General features: G+C 35.4%; 1 protein-coding gene across 2 annotated transcripts in view; it reads left to right on the forward strand.

Moving 5' to 3' along the window:
* The window catches only part of CDH10 (cadherin 10), a 132,308-nt gene extending 112,127 nt beyond the window's left edge, over positions 1-20,181 (forward strand). For both annotated transcript variants that reach the window (XM_049768379.1, XM_049768380.1), the window contains 3 exons: positions 12,717-12,825; positions 16,359-16,610; positions 19,116-20,181. In XM_049768379.1, the coding sequence (XP_049624336.1) occupies positions 12,717-12,825; positions 16,359-16,610; positions 19,116-19,606 (852 nt within the window). In that variant the 3' untranslated portion in view covers positions 19,607-20,181. The remainder of the gene's footprint in view (positions 1-12,716; positions 12,826-16,358; positions 16,611-19,115) is intronic.
* Positions 20,182-25,662: the final 5,481 nt, after the last annotated feature.

Here is a 25,662-nt window from a genome sequence, read left to right on the forward strand (position 1 = left end):
TGCCTCCCTTATCTCCCCCTCTAACTGTAGGCAGGACTAGCTAATTCAAGTTGCATGATTTTGCCTGAAAAAGAGAAGATAAATAAACTGGGGTAAGAGTCTAATACTCCAAAAATGAATGGAATCCTTCTAGAGGCTCTCATCATCGATTTGGGAGATGAAGGAGAAAAAGAAGTTGAAACACTCCACCAGTACCAAAAAAAGAGTCAATTATCCAGTGGGGACTCCATCTATATCGATAGGCACCTCAAAAAAAAAAAGATGAAAAACAAAGCAAAACAAAACAAAACAAACAACCAAAAACCAAACAAACAAACCAAAAACACGCCATGGTCTTGAAATAAGAAACATGGCATAGCACATAACGAAAGAAGAGAAAAGAAGAGAAAAAAAAATAAGTATAATTGGGGACCACGATTTCAGTAGTCACACCCAAACAGAGAAATCGACCAAAATAGATAGGTATATAAAAATAATAATAACAATAATAAATGAAGGGAAAAATATATGTATATATGAAATAACCAAGGTTTTGTGGTTTTTGTATTTTTGTTTTTTCCCCTCCTGCCCTGGCACAGTAAATATTGGGGTCATTCGGAAAGGAATTCACTTGGCCTAAGAAATATGGGGTTTCTCCGTCCTTGGAGTATACTGTCATGGGATCAGCTCTAGACTTTGCTCAGGATCATTTATTCTCCAGGTGGTGTTTTTTTTGTGTGTGTGGAAGACTTCTGCTCTGTCCAGGGTGATACAATCAGAGCTCTGTGTGTAGAGGTCACCGTATCTGCACAGATCCTGAGGTGGGACTTATGATGAAGTCAGTCTTTGTGGTTCTAGAGGTTCTGTTGCCTCAGTGTCGTTTTAATCCATCTTCTGTGGTTGGTGATCTTGGTCTTTGCACTGAACCTAGGATGGCACCTAGAATCATTCTTTGTGCTTCCAGAAGCCCCATTCTGTTGCAGTTGTCTCTGTCAGACCTTTGGGACTAGGGATCATGATTATTGTGCAAGTCATAGTGCAAACCCTGAACTAGGGCTTTTATATTAGGCCCAAGGTGTATACTGTCTGGTCGTGGTTCTAGTAGCCAGTCATCTGTAAGTCACGATCTTGGCTTTTGGACCTACCAAATGGTGCCGCGTCTTCTGGTTTTGTCTTGTCGTTAGCTGGTAAGGTATGCTAATCTGCTCTCAGGACAAGTTGTTCGCATTTTCCTCATTGTCAGGATATCATGTTAGAGCTGGCCCTTGTTGTTGACCCCGCAGTATTAAGGCTGGCTCAGATGGAGTTTGTTTCCTGTAGCTGTTGTGAAGAGCTGTGCCGATTCTATGTCTGGAATCCAGATTTCAAGGCTGGATGAATGGTATCTAATCACCTAAGGTCTAAGCTGATTCCACATGACATATTTTCAAGGTAGGAGATATCCCTGTATTGTAAACAACTATGAGTTCCTATCTCTAGTAGATAAGAGCTCTTTTTGTTTTATATATATATATATATATATATATATATATATATATGTAAGATTTCCCCTTTATTTAGTGTGTCTTTGCAGGGGGAAGTGGTGCTACATTATATTGTCGGTGTAGCTGGGGGTGGACAGAGGGTATAACAGACACAGGTCACATACCCAAAAATGATAAAAATAAAAATAAAAAAAAAAAAAGAAAGAAGAAATAAATAAAAATGTATGTGCTCGCAAATGTATATGTAGGACCAACATTTAAAAAAAAATACATAAATTTAAGAAAAGAAGAAAAATGAGTTCGCGAAGGTTTTAAAGGGCCAAAGTGGTGCAAAAGACTACCTTACATTTGGGGGAGAGCAGGTAACGAGGTGGTGTATTACAGGTCCTATGCCTATGTTGGAAGTACAGTTTTTCCCATTGTCTTTTGGGTTTTTGTTGTAATGTGTGGGTTCTCAGGCATCTTCCTATCCCACCCCCTGACCTTCTTCAGGTTGGTAAAAATTTGCGGCAGGGAGGTCTTGGAAGAGTTCTTGCATTGGGGATACTTTTGGACCTAGGTCCGGTTTCAAGTAACAGTCCACATTAGGGGGAGTTGGTAGGGAGGGCCTCGCAGCATGAGTTGGCAGGGGAGTTGGCTGTCTTTTCTTGTCCGGGATGAGGTGTGGGTTTGACTGGGTGTCCCTTCTCTTGGGTGCTGGGTACTGGTTCGTTGGGGTAGGAGGTCGATCTTGTTGTCTAATAGATTAAGGACTGAGGGTGAAGTGTTTTAATATAGAGGGAGGTTTGGATGGGATTGAGGGGTGGAGGGATAGTTGGGTTTCCAGAGGGGGGAAAGGGTAAGGTGAATGGAAGGGGTAGGGAGGGAGAAAAGAGAAAAATACATTAGAAAGAAAGGGAGAAAAGAAAAGATAGAAAGTAAAGAAAAGAATAGAAGAGAAAAAAATCAAAAAGCAAGTGGTGAGAAGAGAGGAGAGAATAACAAGGGAATGCTAGTTTGCTTGAATGTGTTCAGTGAATAGAGCATGTAGTTTGAGTCTGTTCGTCGCTGTTACTGCTTCGGTGGTTTGACTGGTCACGTGCTTGAAACCCTAAAAGAAGTTAAACCTAGAGATAAAGTGTATGTTAAAGAGATTTCTCAAAAAAAAAAAAAAAAGAGTTTTCTCGGGGTCATCTCGTAGTGCAAACTAGGTATGGTATCTCGTGTGGTATCCCGAGCTGCCATCTTAGCTTGTCCGCCCTTTGTATCCAAGAACGCCTGTGGACAGAGAAGCTGAGAGGTTATTTTACATATAGTAAGATAGAGGCATTAATACGTAGTGTTATGGGATGTTTCCATTGGAGTCAGTGGTTTGCCTTGGTATTCTTTACCTGTGTTCCTGTATACGATCTCTACAGGACTATTATGAGCCCTTGTTGTAGAAGGTTGATTACGTAGCTATGCTATGCTGCTGTTATGGTGTTGCTGTTTTCTTCGTGGTATAATGTGTAGTCGAAAGTTTGTGTTGTTAGTTTTTCATGTGTTTTGGGCACTGTTCCCAGGTATATGTTGACTATTACAGTGTTTGGAGTTTCTATCCTGTTAGACCCTGTTATTTGATTGTTAAGTATTAGTTGTGATTAAGATGTATGTTCTATGTGCTTCAGAATAGTGCTACCATTCTGTGTTTATCTTTTGTCTTCTGACTTACTTTGTTTAACATAACATGATCTAGGTCCATCCACGTTGCTGCAAAATCTGTGATTGTATCGTTTCTGACTGCCATGTAATATTCCATTGTGTATAAATACCACATCTTAATGATCCATTCATCTGTTGTTGGACATCGTGGTTGGTTCCAAGATTTGGCTATTATACTGAGTGCTGCGATAAATAGTGGGGTGCACACGTATTTTGGGATGAATGTTCTTCCACCTTGGGGGTATATACCTAGAAGTGCAATTGCTGGGTCAAAAGGGAGCTCAATTCTGAGTTCTTTGAGCACTCTCCAGACTGTTCTCCATAGATGTTGGACTAGGGGGCATTCCCACCAGCAGTGGATGAGGGTTCCCTTCATACCGCATCCCCGCCAACAAAGATTGTTCTCAGTATTTTTGATGTGAGCCATCCTCACTGGTGTAAGGTGGTATCTCATTGTTGTCTTGATTTGGATCTCTCTGATGATGAGTGAAGGTGAGCATGTTTTCATGTGTTTGTTAGCCATCCTTCTGTCTTCCTCAGAGAAGTGTCTATTCATTTCTTCTCCCCATTTTTTACGGCTTTATTTGGTTTTGAGGGGCTCAGTTTTCTGAGTGCTTTGTAAGTTCTAGATATCAGCCCTTTATCTGATATGTCTAGTGAAAAGATTTTTTCCCATTCTGTTAACTGTCTTCTTGCATAAAGTAAGGTTTTTTTCGCCATGCAGAAGCTTTTTAGTTTGATGTAGTCCCATTTGTTTATGTTTGCTGCTAAGGTTCTTGCCATTGGTGTTCCATTCTCGAAGACCTTTTTGATATATAGGTCTTCAAGTGTTCTCCCTATTTTATTCTCAATAAATTTTATAGATTCGGGTCTGATTTCAAGGTCTTTGATCCATTTTGAGTTGACTTTTGTATAAGGAGTGAGGTATGGGTTGATTTTCACTTTCGTACATGTGGTTTTCCAGTTGTGCCAACACCATTTGTTGAATAGGCTTTCTTTGTTCCATTTCAGATTCTTGCCTCTTTTATCAAATATTAGTTGGCTGTATATCTGGGGGTTTATGTCTGGGAAATCTGTTCGAACCCACTGGTCTGAGGTCCTGTCTCTGTTCCAGTACCATGCTGTTTTGATTACTATGGCTTTATAGTATAGTTTCAAGTTAGGTAAGGAGATTCCACCCAGCTTCTTGTTTTTGAGTATGTGTTTGGCTATCCTGGCTCTTTTGTGGTTCCAGATGAATTTTGTGATTGATTGTTCTATTTCTTTAAAGAATTGTGTCTGGATTTGGATAGGGATTGCATTAAATCTATATAGAAGTTTGGGTAGGATAGTCATTTTGACTATGTTAATTCTACCTATCCATGAGCATGGGATGTTCTTCCATTTCTTTAGATCGTCTTCAATTTCTTTCTGAAGCGTTTTGAAGTTTCCCTGGTATAGGTTTTTCACTTCTCTTGTAAGGTTGATTCCTAGATATTTGATATTTTTTGATACTATCTTAAATGGGATTGCATTTTTAATCTCTCTCTCCTCAGCTTCATTGTTTGTATATAGAAACGCAACTGTCTTTTGTGTATTGACTTTGTATCCAGCCACTTTGCTGTATTGGCTGATTGTTTCTAGGAGTTTTACTGTGGACTCTTTAGGGTTTTCGATGTATATCATCATATCGTTGGCAAATAGAGATAGCTTGTGTTCCTCTTTCCCTATTTGAATTCCTTTGATTCCCTTCTCTTGTCGGATTGCTATTGCTAGGACTTCTAAGGTTATATTGAATAAGAGTGGAGAAAGTGGACAGCCTTGTCTAGTTCCTGACCTTAGTGGGAATGCTTCTAGTTTCTTGCCATTAAGTATAATGTTGGCTGTAGGCTTTTCATATATAGCTGTAACTATCTTGAGGAAAGTTCCTTCTAACCCTATTTTGCTGAGTGTCTTTAACATGAAAGGATGTTGGATTTTGTCAAACGCCTTCTCTGCATCGATTGATATGATCATGTGGTTTTTGTCTTTCATGTTGTTGATGTGATGTATCAGATTGATTGATTTGCGTATGTTGAACCAACCTTGCATTCCTGGTATGAATCCCACTTGGTCGTGATGTATGATCTTTTTGATGAAGTGTTGGATTCGGTTTGCTAAGATTTTGTTAAGTATCTTTGCATCTATGTTCATTAGTGAGATTGGTCTGTAGTTTTCTTTTTTGGTGGTGTCTTTGCCTTCTTTGGGAATGAGTGTGATATTAGCCTCATAAAAGGAGTTGGGGAGGATTCCTGTTTTTTCTATGGTTTGGAAAAGCCTATGGAAAAGTGGTAGTAAGTCTTCTTGAAATGTTTGATAGAATTCACCTGTAAATCCATCTGGGCCTGGGCTTTTGTTCTTAGGGAGTTTTTTAATTACATCTTCAATTTCCTCTGAGGTGATTGGTCTGTTTAGTCTTTCTAGATCCTCCTTTTCCAGTCTTGGAATAGGGTGTTTGTCCAAGAATTTGTCGATTTCTACTGGGTTCTCTAACTAAGTTGAGTATAGTTGTTCATAATATGATCTCATGATGTGTTGTATTTCTTGGGGTTCTGTTGTAATCTCTCCCCTTTCATTTGTGATCCTACTGATTTGGGTGTTTTCCCTCTTTTTTTTGGAGAGTTTTGCCAATGGTTTGTCTATCTTGTTTATTTTTTCGAAAAACCAACTCCTGGTCTCGTTGATTTTTTGTATTGTTTTCTTGGTTTCGATGTTGTTTATTTCTGCTCTGGTTTTTATTATTTCTTGCCTTCTGGTTGTGGTTGGATTCCTCTGTTGCTGTTGTTCCAGTTCTTTGAGGTGATCTTTTAAACCTTTGGTTTTGTTGTTTTTCTGTTTCTTGACATAGGCCTGTATTGCTATGAGTTTCCCCCTAATTACTGCTTCTGCTGTGTCCCATAAGTTTTGAAATATTGTCTCTTCATTGTCATTTGTCTCAAGGAATCTTTTTATTTCTTCCTTGAGTTGTTCTTTGATCCAGCTGTTGTTGAGCAGCATGTTGTTTAATCTCCAGGTATTAGTTTTTCTCCATTGCTTCTTCTTGACATCAATTTTAACCTCTGTTGCATAGTGATCTGAAAGGGTACTTCTTATGATCCTTACCTTTGTGGTCTTATATAGGTTGGCTTTGTATCCTAAGACATGATCTATTCTGGAGAAGGTTCCATGTGGGTTTGAGAAGAATGTGTATTCTGCTTTCTGGGGATGGAGGGCTCTATATAAATCTATTAGCCCTAAATCTTCTAATTTTTCATTTAGAGCTCTTATTTCTTTGCTATTTTTCTGTTTGGTGGATCTGTCCAATGGTGATAGTGGAGTATTGAGGTCCCCTACTATTATCACATTTCTCTTCATGTGTTTCTCCACGTTTGCCAGTAGTTGCCTCACATATTTTGCTGACTCTACATTAGGTGCATAGATATTGACCAGGGTTAGTGTTTCTTGATCTAATGTTCCCCTGATCAGTAAGTAGTGACCCTCTTTGTCTCTGATCACTTTCTTGAGGTTGAATACAATTTGATCTGATATAAGAATGGCTGTTCCTGCTCTTTTTTGTTTTCCATTGGCCTGAATAATTACTTTCCATCCTTTTATTCTAAGCCTGTGCTTATCCTGTAACTGTAGGTGTGTTTCTTGCAGACAGCAGAAGTCCGGTTTATTTTTCCTAACCCAGTTCTCTACTATGTGTCTTTTAATTGGAGAGTTCAGTCCATTCACATTTAGGGAAATTATTGATAGAGAGGACTGTTGTACCGTTGTATTGTGTGGAGTGGTTGTTGTTACAATCGGGGGTTTGGATTGTGTAATTCATCTCTGAGTAAGTCGTTTAGGATCGGCTTGGTTTGCACAAATAGTTCAAGTTCGTTCATGTTTGAGAATGTTTTTATTCTGCCCTCCCATATGAATGATAGTTTTGCTGGGTATTGGACCCTGGGTTGGAAATTTCTTTCATTCAGTCGTGTAAATATGTCATTCCACTGTCTTCTTGCTTGAATTATTTCAAATGGGAGATCCGGTTTGATTCTTATGTCCTTTCCTTTGTACTTGAGGTTTTTTTCCTCCCTTATTGCTTTCAGGAGTTCCTCTTTCTCTTTGTTTTTTGCCATTTGGATTATTATGTGTCTTGGTGTTGGCTTATTAGGGTCTATTTTATTAGGAACCCTCTTGATTTCCTGGATTTGTCCTGAAGTGTCTTTCCAGAGGCTGGGGAAGTTCTCTGTTATTATCTCCCTGACTACCTGTTCTTCCCCCTTCCCTATTTCCTCCCCTTCTGGTATACCCACAATTCTTAGATTGTTCCTTTTGTCTTTGTTCATTAGATATTGGATTTTTCCTTCCAGTGCTTTGCCTTTTATTTCTTTGTTGGTTTCTTGATCTTTTTTTGATTGTAGTTTTCCTTCGAGTTCTTCGATGTGCTTCTCCAACTCTGTGTTTCTGCTCGTAAGGCTTGTTACTTTGTCTCTTAAGTCCTTCACTTCTTTTTGTATGGTCTCTCTCATGTTCTTTGACATTTCTTCTTTAATTTGGCTGATCCGTTCTTCCATGGTTTTCTTATATTCGGTAGCTAGGGTTTCTTTCATTACTGTTAGTAATTCCTGCATTTCCTTCCTCATTACCGTTTTTAAGTCTTCTTCCCCTGGATCTGTGCGATTTGGTGGACTTGGGAACTTGCTAGGATTTGTCATGGTGTCTCCAGTTATTAGGGATCTCCTTGATTTGTGCATGGTTTTTTGTATTTAATGGTGTGTTTTGGAGTGCTGTGGCTTCTTTTTTCGGCCTGCTTGTTCCCCTTCCTGAAGGTGGTTCTAGAGGGGCCTGTTGGGTGAGCTTGTTGAACCTAGCTCTTTCTCCTCCCCTTTGCTGCCTAGGGGTCAGCCTTCCCTGTGGGTCCTGTCCCTTTTCTGCTTAGTTCTGTCAGCGGTGCAGTTCCGCTCCTGGCCACAATGTTTGCTGGCGCTGTTGAGCCTAGTTCTCTATCCCCCCTCCTCTCTCCGAGAATCAATGGAGCTCCGTCCTCTCCAAGCCTCTGTTGAAGGTGTTCCTTCCGCCCAACCCAGAGCTCTCGTCCTTGGGGAGTCCCTGGTCCACTCCAGGGCCCTAGGGGATGGACTGTTCTAGGTCACCTGAGGGGCCAGACGACTGGCCCTATCTCCCTTGTCTATTCGGGTTGTTCAAGTTGCCCTTCCAAGTGCCTACCCAGAGGAAGGGCTTCCCTCAAGCCACTCTCCTCAGCGCTTGTGGTTCCTGGGGAAGGGGCTCGGCCTGGCAGCAGCGGGGGAACGGGCCTTACAAGGCCGTTTCCGCGCCTCCCGGGTTTGCAGGGAAGGGGCTCGGCCTGGCAGCCGCGGGGGAACGAGCCTTACAAGGCCGTTTCTGCGCCTCCCGGGTTCGCAGGGGAAGGGGCTCGGCCTGGCAGCTGCTGGGGACCGGCCTTACCTGGCCGATTCCGCGCCTCCTGGGTTCGCAGGGAAGGGATTCGGCCTGGCAGCCGTGGGGGAACGGGCCTTACAAGGCCGTTTCCGCGCCTCCCGGGTTCGCAGGGGAAGGGGCTCGGCCTGGCAGCCGCGGGGGACCGGGCCTCACCTGGCCGACTCTGCGCCTCCCGGGTTCGCATGGGAAGGGGCTTGGCCTGGCAGCCCCGGGGGAACGGGCCTTACAAGGCCGTTTCCGCGCCTCCCGGGTTCGCAGGGGAAGGGGCTCGGCCTGGCAGCCGCGGGGGACCGGGCCTTACCTGGCCGATTCCGCGCCTCCCGGGTTCGCAGGGAAGGGATTCGGCCTGGCAGCCGCGGGGCCGTTTCCGCGCCTCCCGGTTTCGCAGGGAAGGGGCTAGGCCTGGCACAGGCCTTACAAGGCCGTTTCCGCGCCTCCCGGGTTCTCAGGGAAGGGGCTCGGCCTGGCAGCCGCGGGGGAACGGGCCTTACAAGGCCGTTTCCGCGCCTCCCCAATATATGAATATTTATACCATTCATTTTCTCATTTATTTTTATCTATATAAAGAAACTTTAATAGTAATGGATAAGTGCAGTTGCAATTAGGTATCTTTTCAAGATATTTTTATTTTTTAAATCACAGAATTTTATGTGACCAATGCTAGATTTTTCTCTGGCATCACATGATTCCCCAAACTGATTGTATCCTTAGAGCATTGTAGGGTGGGTTTGATTTAATTTTCCTCACCCCAAATAAGATATTAAAAAATCACTTACTCTGTTATAAAACTTGATATTTTGTGTCTACATATTAATTTTAAACTATTTATCTTAATAATATATGATCTAAAAATAAACTATTAGTTTACCGTTTTCTTACCATTTTTTTGTTTATGCCATTCTTTTTTCTCAAAATATTCTTGTTGGGCCCAAATTGGTAGCACAGTGGGAGGGTATTTGCTTTGCAAATGGCTGACCCAGGAAGGATGCATTTCGATCTCTATAATCCCATATGGTTCCTGAGCCAAGAGTAACTTCTGAGCAGCACTAGGTGTGGCCCATAAAACAACAACAACAAAATTCTTGTAGATCACGATTTTATTAAAATCTTTATGTTTATGAGTCAAGAATAACATTATGAATGAGTCAAAAAATATTAAAATAATTTAATTGGCTACTCTTAAAGGACATTTGTTCAGATTATTTTTCTTTTTTTTTCCTTTAGTTTATTCAGATTTTTTGTTTTAGTTTATTAACAATATAATGTAGTATATTTAAATATTTTACCACATCTTTATTAAATGGATAAGCACAATCATAAATGTTTGCTTACTTTCTAATCTACATTATGACTAAGCTATATTTATGCCAAAATTTTTATTAAGCAATTAGATAGTTTTGCTTCAATTTGCCTGTCAACTAATTTTATTTATGTTATATTTTGTTCTAAAATATATATGTTTAAACCAGCTATGCTTTTTATTTTTCCTTATGTTACTTATGTCTAACTGTAAATATTTCTCTGCTTGCTTCAGTTACATTTTTTGCATTACTTAAAAATAAATGAATATTAGAATTAAGAATATTCATGTAGAGCTAGAGTGATAGCACAGTGATAAGGTGTTTGCCTTGCACTTGGCCAACCTAGATTTATTTCCTGGCATTCCATATGGTCCCTCAATCTGCAAGGAAAAAATTTTAAGTGCAGAACCCGGAGTAATCCCTGAATGCCATATGGGCCCCAAAATAATAGCATAATAATTTTTTTATAAAAAGTACATGGTATAGAAAGCATTAAAATAAAAAATAATTAAAACCAAACTCATAATTTAAAAAATATAAAGTTTTTTAAATTTAAAACTTCTTTAGAATTGAAAACCAGGGGCCAGAGTGATAGCACAGCAGTAGGGCATTTGCCTTGCAAGTAGCCAATCCAGGATGGATTGAATGGTTCGAATACCAGCATCACATACGGTCCTCCAAGCCTGCCAGGAGCGATTTCTTAGCAGAGACAGGAGTAACTCCTAAGCAGTGCCAGGTGTGACCCAAAAACCAAAAAAAAAAAGTTGAAAATAATATACTTCTAAGTGTATACAACCTTAAATTTAATGCAGTAAAATATATATTACTTAAAATTAAAAATAAGTATAGCTAAAGGAAGTAAGTACATATTTAACAACTTGAAGTCATTTAATGAAATCACATGTCAAAACTACATCAAATAGGGGCCGGGCGGTGGCGCTGGAGGTAAGGTAAGCCTTACCTGCGCTAGCCTAGGAGACGGACCGCGGTTCGATCCCCCGGCGTCCCATATGGTCCCCCAAGCCAGGAGCGACTTCTGAGCGCATAGCCAGGAGTAACCCCTGAGCGTCACCGGGTGTGGCCCAAAAACCAAAAAAAAAAAAAAAAAAAAAAAAAAAACTACATCAAATATAAATCTATGCAAAAGTAATTCTACTTGTTATGTTTATTTATTATCATTTATATTAATAACATAGCATGTCCAAACAGAATTATGTTATAGTGTCACATTTATATTTTAATTTTATGCTATTTCTGTTTATTTTTAAATAAATCAAGAATAGACTCTTATAAAAGAACATGCACACATTACACTTAAAGAATTGAGGGGGAAATAATGGAGGTCACCAAGACCAAAGAGGTGTATGAACATTGAGTAGAAATAAAAAATAATCAGACTTAAACACAAAATCCAAAGCCAACTACAACAACAACAGAATCGATACCCAATCTACAACAAGCTAGACACAGAAGGGACCACTTACACTAGCAATTCAGGGGGCAAAAGAGATACATGGTGAGAACAGCGGTAGAGGGAAGACAATATTGGAGGTGGGAATGTCCCTGATTCAATGCCACTATGTACCTAAAATACTACTGTGGATGATTTGTAATCCTATTGTTCAAAATAAAAATTATTATAAAAAAAGAACATCAATATTCTTAAATGTAAAATTCAAATAAAGTAATATTAAAAGATGTTTATAATTCTTAAGTCATATAAACTATTTCCTATAAAAATATCTACATTCTTTTGAGTCAGAGTTGTTGCTAAAATAATAAGAAATAGACCTAGTATGTGTAAGACTGAATTCAATAAATCAATATTCATAAGCACTCTCACTGTATTTTGAGTGGTTCCAGATCTAAACATGACCTAGAGTAGCCTTGTGCTGTTAATCTACCTCAGCAGAGTATGACCCATATGTTCTGGGCCCAAGAGACACCACAATGTGTAGGGCCTTTGCCTTGCATATGGCCAACCTGAGTTCAATCTTCAGCATCTCTTATGGTCCCCACTGCCACCCTACATAAGTGGTTTCTGAGCAGAAAGCCAGGAATAACCCCATGTGCACTAATAAGTGTGCCCCGCAAAGAAACAAAGCAAAACAAAACAAATATAAATGACCACAACAAAAATTTAAAAAATCCTATGTTCTTTGAATAACTTTTACCTAGTGTGTGATAAGGAGGACAGTAATAAGCACAACAGATTTTTAATTGTTTTACATTTTATAAGGTCTTCTATATTAAATTTTAAATGCATATGGAATGTTAAATACAAATGTTATATAACTGTATTAATAAACTGAAAAAATATAGCCATTTGCTATTTTAGTAAATATTGTCTAAAAATTCACTAACATGTTAGTAAATATTATAATTTTATATTTTAAGAAATGAGTTGATCTTTAGGAGAAATTGAGAGAAAAAAAGAACATATTTGACCAGAAAAAAAATGGAAGAAAGGGGTCAGAAAATGTTAAATTAAAAACATTCAAAAATGATGAATTGGGGACAAAGAGATTATACAGTAAGTTCAGAATTTGGCTTGCAGGCAACTGACCCAGTTTGATCGATATCATCCAAAATATTCCTCTGATCACCTTTCCGTGTATGATCCCTTACAGAAAACTAGGATTGTGTCCTGTTTAAACCTCAAAATAAGACCAAAAAATGGAATAACTCAAAAGAAGTTATATGAAGAAAAATCAAAGTCGATTGTCTTTCAAACATTTAAAACAAAATTATGTTAAAATTACAGAGTATACAATAGATGATACCCATAAAGTTATATAAATATGTGTTTTTCTCTTTTATGCAGCTAATACAAACTATAAGTGCAGTAGACAAAGATGATCCTTTAGGTGGACAGAAATTTTTCTTCAGTTTAGCTGCTGTCAATCCAAACTTCACAGTACAAGATAATGAAGGTAATCTTAAATTGTTCATTATGATTTGAGGTTATGTTAATAGGAAATTTCTCCTGTTATCATTACCATAACTATAATTATATATTTGTTTGCATTACAACTTTTATCAGAAAAGTTATATCAGAATGTGTCTTCATAGACAGTGCTTAGCTTCCTAAATTTTAGAAGAATAATATGCAAGAAATATTATTTTGGGTGCTAACAAGGAGAATGAATCTTGAAAATACTAGCAAGGCTAGAAATTTTTTTACAATAAAAAGCAGGAATCATTGGGTAGAAACTTAAGGGAAATTCAGTGTTATTTTTAATTAAGCTTTATATTTCTAAAACTGAAAGGTACTGAAGAAAAAAATGAGAAATCATATTAGTCTGTGAAGAGATTAAGAGCAAACCCCTTTTACAAAAGGAACTTTACCATTATCCTGAGTAATGCGAATTTTATGTTATTGAGACTTAAAAAAAATAGAACGTTGAAATTGTATTTTTTATTCTCAAAAATTCAGAAACATCTTAGAGGAAAAACATATGAAAATTGTGACTATTTTTAAAAAGTTGAACAGCTTTATTCTTTGGAAAATATGGTAATTATTTTAGTCTCAACAAAGCATTTAATTATAACTTTTTTTTACCTTAAACATTTGCGAAACTAATTTTATCAGCCAGCTTTTATTTAAAAAGGCATGCCTATTTTGAAGAAAGTTCAGAGATAGTTATTTTAAAATAAACCTACTAAGCACATTGGCATATTTACAATAAATTAATCATATTGTAGTTATGTTGGAAATGTCAGGCTACTATATTCACTCAAGGTTGCTTACAGATAACAGAAGGTAGTCAAAGATAAAAGGGTAGCTTCAATTAAACTAACAATTATTTAAGATATTGTTAGAGTATAAAATTTTGAATAACGACTAGAGGAATAAACTCAATATATTAAATATAAGTTTATATACTGTCTATGTCTTCTATCCTCTGGATACCTAAACGGTTGAGATTGGAAAAATTTGAAAGTTTGTAGATAAGATATAACCTAGCTACATTAAATTTTGGATCATTTAAATTCAATTAACCATTTCAATTTGTTGAACCTGGAAATGAAATATAAAATCTACATTGTACAGTCTTATCACTAAGTTGACAATATTATGCATTTGTAACTATAATTTCCTTTCTGTTTCTGTTAAATGGAGTCCTGTGTCCAAACGTGGTAGCTCCCAATTTTAAAAAGTAATGTAAACTTGTAATAGAGATTTCTTATCAGTATATTTCACACTCACTCTGGAAAAAGCTCAAGACTAGTCTTATCTTTTGGGATGTAGTATATTTTTTTTTTATTTTAGGAAGCATTACTGATCTTGTAGTGTAGATTATTCAAAGTAAGAATTTAAATCATTAGAATATAAACTTGACTATGTCACATAAGATCATTCCACTAAAATCTTATAGAATATTTGATATGACACACTATATACTGTTATTGAAAAAAAATTCTAAAAATAATTTTAAAGACATAGATATCTTATGTTGATAAACTTTGAAAATATGAAATTGCCCTCATATTGTCACTATGTACTTTAAATACCGCTGTGAAAGATTTTTAATTCACTTTGGCCACAATAAAAAAAAAAGAAAGAAAATATGCTGTAAGTAACCACAAATTCAACATAAAATCATACTTTGAGTTTTTCAGTGAAATGCCCTTGTGTCTCAAACCTAATAGGTCAAAAACATATATAAATAAATGTTTAGAAATTTTAATAAAAATAATGTGAAAGCTATGTTTATTTTAATTATAAGCTTCATTTGCTTCTTTACTATGTCAAAGTTGTTCAGGCAAAAAGTTGAACCTAAGATTTAGAAACTTTAAATAATTCATATAATTCTAAAATTATATACAGTATGTGTGATTACATTCGTATATTTTAGAAAATATAAATATGATAGCACCTTACTTTTGGGCAGATAAATACAATTTTTAAATAAATAGGATTATACTTTACATGTCAAATGGGCTTATTTTTTATATATTACTCTAATTTCTGAATGTATGTAGTTGATACATTTTTAGGAAAATTCCACAATTAGGTCCAATTAAGGTCTATGTATAAGAATCTCTGAAAATTCAGAGTTTTATTAGTATATGTTAGTTAAAATTTTAGAATTATTTTGGTGGAACACACTATTAAGTTTCACAATTTTCTAGGTTAGAACTGATAAATGCACATTTTTATTCAGTGAACATAGCTAATAAACAAATGGTCCACATCAAAGTTGAGACTTCTCGACAAAACCATAAATATAGAAATGTGAATGTAATATTGGGATAGAAATCATTAGCTAAAAAATGTCATACAAAAGTGTTTGCTGTATGATGTCAATATAATAATGTGTGTGCCTATATAAATATTCAGTAGTATAAGAACAAATGTTATAGTATTGACTATAGACACATAAAATATGTTTTACTTTTTCAAAAATTTTGTTCTGCTTTCTAATTTTCTATATTGATCATTTGGTTCTGTTGTCATAAGAGTTATTACTATGGAGATATGCCAAAAAGGCAGTCTAATAAATGACTGTATTTGTCAAACAATACTTTTTATTAAATGAAAAGAACGAAATAGACTATGATTATTAATTTTATTTTTAATACTTATTATAAAGTACAAGAAGAATCTTTGGTTTGGATAAACTGCACAATTTTCAGTTAAGGAAAGTAGTTGAGTTTTCAGATGAAAGAAGAAAGTTTTTGTTAGGACAAACTGTACAAGAAGCAAGGAATTTGCCTCATTTATTACGCAAGTTCAACCAGAAAGCTTTCTGAACACAAAGCCAGAAGAAAGCCAGAAGAAAGATCACAGACAAATGTGGTCTAAAAAACATATCTCCCTAAAATAAAGTAATAAGCATAGCATCTAGGAATAGAATGCTAATATTAATTAATGTGCTTATTTTTTTTTATTATTTGGCTCTTCAAAACCAGTTGTCTTTCACCAATACTTTTAAGTTATATGTTGCAGTCATCTTAATTAATGAAAGTCAAAAATTTTACATATTAAGAAAATATCTTCCTATTGTTACTCATAAATTAGGTCTTTATAATTGTTGATTATTTATTAATTACATTCTAAAAGTGCAACTATTCTTAGTTTTAGTCTATACATGTTCAAATTGAATTAATGTAATTAATGTGCAAATTGTGCCTGCCAGTTACCACATACAAGGATGAACTTCTTGGTATCAAAAATAATTCTGCTTTCTGAAAAATCTGAAAAGTATAATTAACTATGCAGTCATCAGAAAAAGTCACTTATAAGATTTGTCATTTGGGAAGCATCTGATAATGGGTTTTCAATCTAATAACTAAACAATCATTGTATTGGATTGCTCCAACTTATATCTGATTTATCTTATCTACATATTAATTGCACTGTAAAGTTTGTATAAGAGAATGGATATCAATTTTAGAGTTTATTATTGGGAGATGCAGTGTCTGTCCCAAGCCATTTGTAATGCTTTTGAATTTATTTTAGATAACACAGCCAGAATTTTAACAAGAAAAAATGGATTCAATAGACATGAAATAAGTACCTATCTCTTGCCTGTGGTGATATCAGACAACGATTACCCGATTCAGAGCAGCACCGGCACGCTTACCATCCGCGTGTGTGCTTGTGATAGCCAAGGGAACATGCAATCATGCAGTGCTGAGGCCCTGCTTCTCCCTGCAGGCCTGAGCACTGGGGCCTTGATAGCTATTCTGCTTTGCATCATTATTCTGCTGGGTAAGTAACTGTCAGGAACGTGGGGCTATTGCCTAGATGTAAATAAGGTACATTGCTTTCAAATACTTCTTCCCAAATGAACCGCAATGATTAAAATGAAAGATACCTATTAAATCTGGGATGCTGTAAATATCCCAAAATGTTGGCAATCTCAACGAGGCATGACTTTAGTTTTTGAAATAATACCACCAAAAGTTAGAAATTGGCCAGCCATTTTAAAAAGTCACACAATTTCTGAGTGGCTAAGCCAACAAGCACAAGGTACTTTGCTGTTATTTGACGTATACAGAGTTTTTCACTTAGTCTAAAGTTGATTTACACTTGCTTTCTTTTTTAATTTTGCCTGAATGTAGTCTACTATTTCAATTCTTCCAGAAAATATTTTTCAAAGAATCCCCATCCTAGTTTAGGTTTATCTCCAAAAGGAAGACTAAATTTACAACCTATAGCAAATTGTTTTTATATATTTTGGGATGAAAGTCATATAAAATTTATAGCTTGGTTGCAATATATTAAAACTACTGCAGTGCAATGACAAAAAAAATTATCTGACATTTAAAAAGAAGAAAAAACATTGAGTTTAAAGTCAATCATTGTAGCTTTTATTATCCTGATTTTATTATTAGTTTATTATTAGTTTTACTGGGTAAGATTTGTTAATGATTGGGGGATTAAACTCAGCATTCTTAGTTTGTGCAAACAAGTAAATGTGTATGTTTATGAGTACATGGAATTAGACTATGGAGAAAGTCATCATTTCTTTAACAAATGAATAGTGGTGGCCTGCATATTTTAAATCCCTTTAAAGGTCAAGGACACTTATCAACAGATGAATACTTTCTTTTGTGTTGTATTAAAAAAGTTATTTGCCCTCTAATGCATGCTTGAAATTAAAGATTTATCATAAGTTAATTTAAAGAATAGGAAAATTAACTGTAATCAATCCTGTAAATATATAATAGGGTTATTGAGATTGCTGTGATTTAGTCCCTTCAACTTTTAGCTTAAAGCACACAGTTTAGTTATGCTGGCTCAAGTCCCACGACTTTCAATATTGATGAAGCATACACTCCCTAGTTTAAAAATGACTCTCTTCTATGACTCCTTCACATAGATCAGTGCAGATAGAGGAGCAATCTTTTTGAGTCAGTTTTTTTGTTGTTGTTTGTTTTGGGGGCCACATCTGGTGATGCTCAGGAGTTACTCTTGGCTATGCACTCAGAAATCGCTCCTGGCTTGGGGAACTATATGGGAAGCTGGGGGATCTAACCACGGCCTATCCTAGGTTAACGTGTGCAAGCCAGATGCCCTACAGCTTACACCACCTCTCCGGACTCATCTCTTAAGTCAGCTTTTATAAGGGCTTATTTATGAGACCTTCACCCTCACTACGCAATCACCTCCATAAGGTCCCAACACAAATAACATAATAAAGGGACTTTAATACTTCAGTATTATGGTTGTTCAGTCCATAGCAATGATAAATCCCATAAATATTTGTCTAAGAGGCTTCAAATACATATAATATATGTAACACATATATTAAAAACAGTTTTCATTCTTTTACTGATCTAAATTGAACTCATACCAGTTTTACCAAGTCCACATTTTTAAAAAAGCAAAAAGTACAAGAAGAATGAATGATAAGAGACTAATGTAATCAGATGGGTTTGATAATAATGTTCTATTGTTATTATTAATATAATTATGATGAGTACTTAACATATTAGAGATGATTCTAAACACTTTCCATGGAAGAAAATTTTCCGAGCAAAATGTCTTATGCGTGGATTTGAATTTGTTTAAATACCATTTAAAGGAAAGTAATGTATGATTTTTAGGCAATTTAAATAGTATTTTCAACTCAATCTTTTCCATGATAATATTCTACATTTATTTTTAAACTCTTGCATCATATAAATTTTCGTGACAATTTTATATGTTTAGTGTTTAAAATAATCATTTCCTCCCAGAAGTAAAGTCCATTTTTAACAATATAAAAAGTAAATTGATAAAACTTTCAGCAAATCTATGTAGCAGAAAGCAGTATTATCATATCTTGTAAAAATTGCCTATTTTTATCCCTCACTTGTTTTATTGGAACCTAAATTAAGTTGATTTCTATTTTAATACATCATGTCATGTCACCTTTAATGCCAATTATAAATATAATTTATATGATCAAAAAGAGCTATCTTTATTTAAAAAAAAAAAGGTAGGGGAAAGCAGAAAATACACTGGATTTGAAAAAAATATTTTGCATTCATTGCTTTAAAAATAAAATTTTTAAAAAAGTCTTAACATTATCCATCCTGGCTAAATTCTTCCACATTCCCTCTCAGTTCCCTCTTTCCCCAGCCAAAAAATTCCATGAAACTGCCAAACCCAGCTTAAATCTGAACCTACAAAGGACATTCTCATTAAAATAACCTCTCGGGAGTGCATCCTTTGGGTCTGCATGTGCTGGTTATAACTCTAACATTATCTTCTTTTTTATTTCTCAAGTTATAGTGGTCCTCTTTGCAGCCTTAAAAAGACAGAGGAAAAAAGAGCCCCTGATCTTGTCCAAGGAAGATATCAGAGACAACATCGTGAGTTATAACGACGAAGGTGGAGGCGAGGAAGACACCCAGGCCTTCGACATTGGCACCCTGCGAAATCCTGCAGCCATCGAGGAGAAGAAGCTGCGTCGTGACATCATGCCTGAAACTTTATTCATTCCCAGGAGGACTCCCACTGCCCCTGATAACACAGATGTGCGGGATTTCATTAACGAGAGGCTCAAAGAACATGACCTAGACCCCACTGCACCACCCTACGACTCCCTGGCCACCTATGCCTACGAGGGGAATGATTCCATTGCAGAGTCGTTGAGTTCTTTGGAATCAGGGACCACAGAGGGAGACCAAAATTATGATTACCTCCGAGAATGGGGTCCTCGCTTCAATAAGCTGGCAGAGATGTATGGTGGTGGGGAGAGCGACAAGGACTCCTAACCTAGGATGCAGGTTCCCTGCAAAAGCATCTTTGACCTCCATCGTCTCCACTTCACCCTATTTGAGACCCAGGAAGATGTTCCTGTCACCCACTTGGCACAATTTCTGCACCCCTCCCATCCCCCCTTTTTTAATTTGTTCATTAATTACATTAATTCTTTCCTGTAGGATGTCTCATGGAAATATATACGACATTTTATTTAATCACTTCCAAGAGCCAAAGCTATGGAAAATTCAGTGTTGTCCATCTTAGAAAATAAAAGATAACTTCAGAAACATGAGCAGGATCTTGGCCCTTAAAAAAAAAAAACCTCACCAACTTGTCACTTCTGTTCAATCCATGCCTTTGCCCTTGCAAATGAAGCTTTTAAAAGAGGTGAAGACATGTTAAGGTACTTCCTGTTCTGTACATTAAATTAAAACAAACAAATGTACATGTGGTGTTAGTAGGTGTGATATGCAACCTGGTATACAAATGTTTGTGCAATTTCATTTCATCAAATTCTATCTGCTAATGTTTTATATTTATATTTTTGTATTTATTTTTAAAAAAAATAAACCAGTTTTTACAACTAGATTGTCTCCAGCCTCTTTATTCTCTAGGAACTGAAAGTTGCTTCATTAATTAAATATTTTGGTAAAACACTACATCAAATGCAGATCTCATAAGTATCTCATAAGATCTCATAGTGAATCATTATTGTGAGTTCATTTCAGGGCATTTTAGACATATAATATTTGGACAAAAATTTGATTTTCATTGATGTTTGCTATGAAGAGAGATGTGAAAATTCTTCACACAAAAAGAGATTCTCATATTTAGACAATTTAAACTTTTACCAGTGACATTGCCAAGACATGTCTATTTGGAGTTAAATATTCCCAAACACCAGCAATGCAATAATTTGATTTCATTTTATTCATACTAAAGTAATGTCTGAAATAATAAAAAGTTTTATGTCTTATGAATTTGTTCTTGTGGGTTTATGGGAAATAATACTTCAAATATATTGCAGTAATTCTTTAATGAAAAATACACTGACCCTTTACTGTGACTTTGAAAATGACTAACAATGACAATAACAATGCAGAATATTCTATTAAGGCACAGTTTTGACCTTATGTTAAGTTTCCAGTGTATGATTACATATTTATAACAAATTATTTTACCATATATAAAGATACATATGTACAGAGATACAGATATTAGCAGTTAATTATCTTGAAATACTTAGATCATGAGACCAACTGCTACTTAAGTGACTCCTTGTTTCTCCAGCTCCAAACATGATTTATTTATATTCAGAGCACTTTGTTGGGTCTACACTAGGAAATCACATTCCATGCTGAGTTTATCATAAATAATACCAAAGCTTTGTGTGCTTTCCAATTAGTGAGAATGTTATGCTTTGGGAGTGCATAACATATGCTTTATAAAGATTTAATTATTTTAATCTCCATGAATAATGCCATCTCCTGCCCCAGTTTCTAGGCTGAAAAGGCTGAAAATTCCTCTGACCGAAGACAATTTAACTTACAGAGTAATCTAATTACAAAAGAAAACAATCAATGAGGTCTAGTTAAATTATAGCATCTTTACAAGGACTAAGTGCCTTATCATATTTTAATAATAACAAATTATGTCCACTTCTTATAATACAAAAACCTATGATTTCTTCAAATGGATAAATTATAAAGGGAAAATAGATTGATAGTATATGTTTAACTGATGAGAAGTCCCTAACTTCTAAAGAATTGATTATTCATTAAAAATTAAATCAATAAGCCAAAGAGGTCATCAAAATTTAATATGCATACTTTGCATAAGGTGGACCCCTGTTTGTTCCCCAGCATTGCCTATAGTCATATGAACACTTCCAGGAATGTGTTCTGACTTCAAAGTCAAAAGCACCACCATAAGTGGCTTAAAAAAAAAACAAAACATATTAAGAAAAAATGAAATAATAGTCTGAGGATTTGGCCCAAGTGGTAGAATATACTTTGCATATGTGAAACCTGGGTTTAACCTTGACTACCACCAGATGTGATCCTAAGTTTCCATAGTCTAGAAGATATAGCATCAATATAACGAAAAAAAAAAAAGAAACAAGCAAGTGAAATAAGCATCCAAAAATAATGAAAGATATTAAAGATATATCTCATAGAGCCAGAACGATCAGAGTAAGTAGGGCATTTGACCTGCATACCTTCAACCTCGGTTGGCTCCCATATGGTCTCTTTGGCCTACCAGGAAAAAGAATTCTTAATAATCATATATTTACTTTTTATTTATTTTATTTTTGTTTTACATATTTGCCCGGAGCAATTTCTAAGTACAAGGCTGGGTAACCTCTTAATGCAACTGGGTGTGCCAAGAAAAAGAAAGGAAGGAAGGAAGGAAGGAAGGAAGGAAGGAAGGAAGGAAGGAAGGAAGGAAGGAAGGAAGGAAGGAAGGAAGGAAGGAAGGAAGGAAGGAAGGAAGGAAGGAAGGAAGGAAGGAAGGAGGGAGGGAGGGAGGGAGGGAGGGAGGGAGGGAAGGAAGGAGGGAGGGAGGGAGGGAGAGGAGGAAGGGAGGGAGGTAGGAAGGAAGGAAAGTTTCACATAGACATTTCACATTTGGGATTTATACTTGGATATTTATCTGAAAATTTGTTAAATTATTGCTAGTATTATTTATCTTCATAATATTAGCTGCCAATACTTTAAATTCTACTTCTCTATTTTTAGTTATGATCATCTGGATGATTTATTCTAATTTCATTTTTTATGGAACTTTCGGCAGGCTCTTTGGTGTAAATCCAAATAGGTTTCCAAAAAAATTGTCTTAAAGCATTTGATTAGCAGGCTTTTCTGGCAAATAAAACTTTACTAGGCAGAGATAAATTTTCAGGACATTTAAATTCACTCAATATAAGATATTCTAATATTTATGAAAGCAATGTCTTTAATTTTTTAGAGATCCTGAAAATAAAAAAGAAATAAAAGCTATAGTGATTTGCTAAATTATTTCTTTGCATGATGTTTTACCAAGAAAATGTGTGTGTGTGTGTGTGTGTGTGTGTGTGTGTGTGTGTGTGTGTGTGTGTGTGTAATTCCATGTACAAAGTTTCCTTTAACTAAGGTATGGATGGAGCCAAAGAGATGGTACAAAATGCAAGACACTTGCCTTTAATACAACAGTCCCAAATTTGCTCCTGAGCACCAGAGAAGCTCCCCCCATGCCCACCAGAAGTGATCTCTTGTGAAAAGAACCAGAAGAAAGGCCCAAGTATTACTAGGTGTGCTCCTTCACATCAAAAGTATAAATAGACAAATAAGCAACAAGGGACCTATTTTTGTCGATGTTGATTTTATTGATTAACCTAAAATCTTCATTCATCTATCCATTCATTTATTTTCATTCATTTATTTTTTTGTGTGTGTTTTTATTTGCTTTGTGAGGCTATACCCAGATGTGGCCAGGGGCTTATTATTGACCCTGTGCTCAGGGATCAAACCTGAAAATGCAGTAGGAAATAAGAGGTACCAAAGACAGAACATAGATCTGTACTGTACCATATGTGCTGTATCTTTTATATATTGATTTATTCTTTATTTCAACAAAAAATTGAACAACAATTATAAAATTCTATGTGTTTTATTACTCTATTAATGAACTGATCAAGTCTAAGCATTATTTGGATTTTTTATTATAAAAATTGCAAAATAATTTTAGAAATATTAAATATATTAATAATTGTCTGTGTGTCTGTCTATCTATCTATCTATCTATCTATCTATCTATCTATCTATCTATCTATCTATCTATCTATCTATCTATCTATCTATCTATCTATGAAAGAGTTAAAGAGAGTAGTATTATGAGAAAGATGCTTGCCTTGCACACAGCTCACTTAGTTCAGTCCTTAGCAAAACACGAGGTCTACCTGGAGCCCTGCCAGTAGTGAACCACAATCATAGAGCTGAGAAGCAACCTTGATAACTAACTGCCTTGTGTGGCCCAAAAAACTAAAACAACAACAACAAAAAGTCACCATAAAAGTATATCATAATGAGCTTATACTCAGGCTGACACTGACCTCTTTATAAAGTAGATAATGTCATACATGTGCAAGAGTTTTAGGCATGTTTTTGTTCATTTATATACATAGATTCTAAGCAATTTTATACATAGGGTTTTCTAAAATAAATAAGAACTTTAAAATATTATAATTGGTAATTAAAGAATGTATATACCTAGCACATTATTGTACCCAAATACCTACATAAATATATCTAACTTATATACACATACATATGCCTGTTTTACAAATAAATTGTGATGTATGATAGGGATATTTTAGATTATTTATGATACACATAAAGATATTCATATACATGTGTCTGCATTAAATTAAACAAGCATACATTTTAACAAAAAGTTTAATCATATATTCATTGCAAGCCTAGTGACCCACTAGATATAAAAATGTATGGATAGGAAAATCATGCATTTATCAAAACTTCCATTTTAATTACCAATATTTATTCATAGTGTTTTTAAGTATCAACGATAGTGTCTTATAAAATGAGGATACAAAATAGATGACTATTATTTGCCTTTAATATTGATCAAATGTGAAATAACAGCAAAATAGCATTCAATATGGAATGTGAGCATTTGAAATAATAAAATCCCTTAGGATCTTCAAAAATGTATTTCTTTTCTCCACTATTTCTTTAAATACACAGCCCCAGATCAGAAAATAAATCTAATACATAAGTACAGCTTTTCAACGTAAGATTTTTTTTTTAAATTTTCAATTGCCTCTTATTCAATTACTGTTGTTGAAAGTAAATTTAGGACTTGTTAGTTCCACTCAGTTATCTCCTTTAGCATGAATATCAGACTTTCATTGCTGTACTATTTTCCAAAGCAAATCTGTTTTAATTTGCCTTCTTTTTCCCAGTTACCATATCAGAGTGTTATTCTCTCATTTTTCTGCAGTGTACATTAAATCGTTATTAATTGTGACCATAGTTTTTCAGTATATTGATGTCTCCATAGTGAACATGGTTTCTAAATAAAAGATCAGTGAAGTACAGAAACTTTAATGTTATATGTTTCTGGAGAAAAAAAACATTGTTATAAAGATTATTTGTCAAGGAAAATGAAGTCTTTTTTGCCTACAGCTCTAATTTGGATTCTTTTATTAGAGATGAATACACCTACCAAAATTCAGTCCATTAAATCTCAGCTCACAACTATTTTTGCTTATTTAATATGAAATTTTGGATTTATTTCTAAGTTTTAAGAATATCACCACTTCTTAGGAACATTTAATATTAAACAGATTCTCATCTCTAATTAACAATAGTTTCTCTCCAGTAAAATGTTCATTCACAAGATTCTCTGGTTACTGGAGAGACTGTTCTTGTCTTATAATTACTACATCAAGCATTGAAATTCATGTCATTTTTAAGACTCAAATAAATTTTTCACTATTCTTTTTTTTTTTTTTTTTTTTTTTAGTTTTTAGGTCACACCCGGCAGAACTCATGGGTTACTCCTGGCTCTATGCTCAGATGCTCAGAAATCGCTCCTGGCAGGCTCAGGGGACCATATGGGATGCTGGGATTCAAACCACGGACCTTCATGCTATCTCTCAGGCCTCGACATTTCACTATTCTTATTATTCCTATTCCCTGGTCCAAGTTACCATCACCACACTTCTCAATGATCAAAATCAATCTCTTAACTGGTCTTTCTCTCTTGCCACATTTTTCACCACTTTACACAAGTGGCAGTGAAGTATATTCTCATTGAATTTCCGCTTTGATTATTCCTAGGTTATGAATTCTTTATTCCTTCTTCATTTATACCAAGTAGAAGAATTGATTCAGCAAAACATCTTAAAATACATTCTGTTCCCCTTAAACATCTATTTGTTTACTCTGCACCTGTCACTAGGTTAAGCTGTTCTTTCCAACCTTAATATAAGTATTTACACAGATCTTCACTCTTTATATAACTTGTTTTCTTACCTTGTTTAATTTCTTCAGCAAATTCTACTTTA

This window comes from Suncus etruscus, chromosome 2 (assembly GCF_024139225.1).
Source record: "Suncus etruscus isolate mSunEtr1 chromosome 2, mSunEtr1.pri.cur, whole genome shotgun sequence".
Lineage (NCBI taxonomy): Eukaryota > Metazoa > Chordata > Mammalia > Eulipotyphla > Soricidae > Suncus > Suncus etruscus.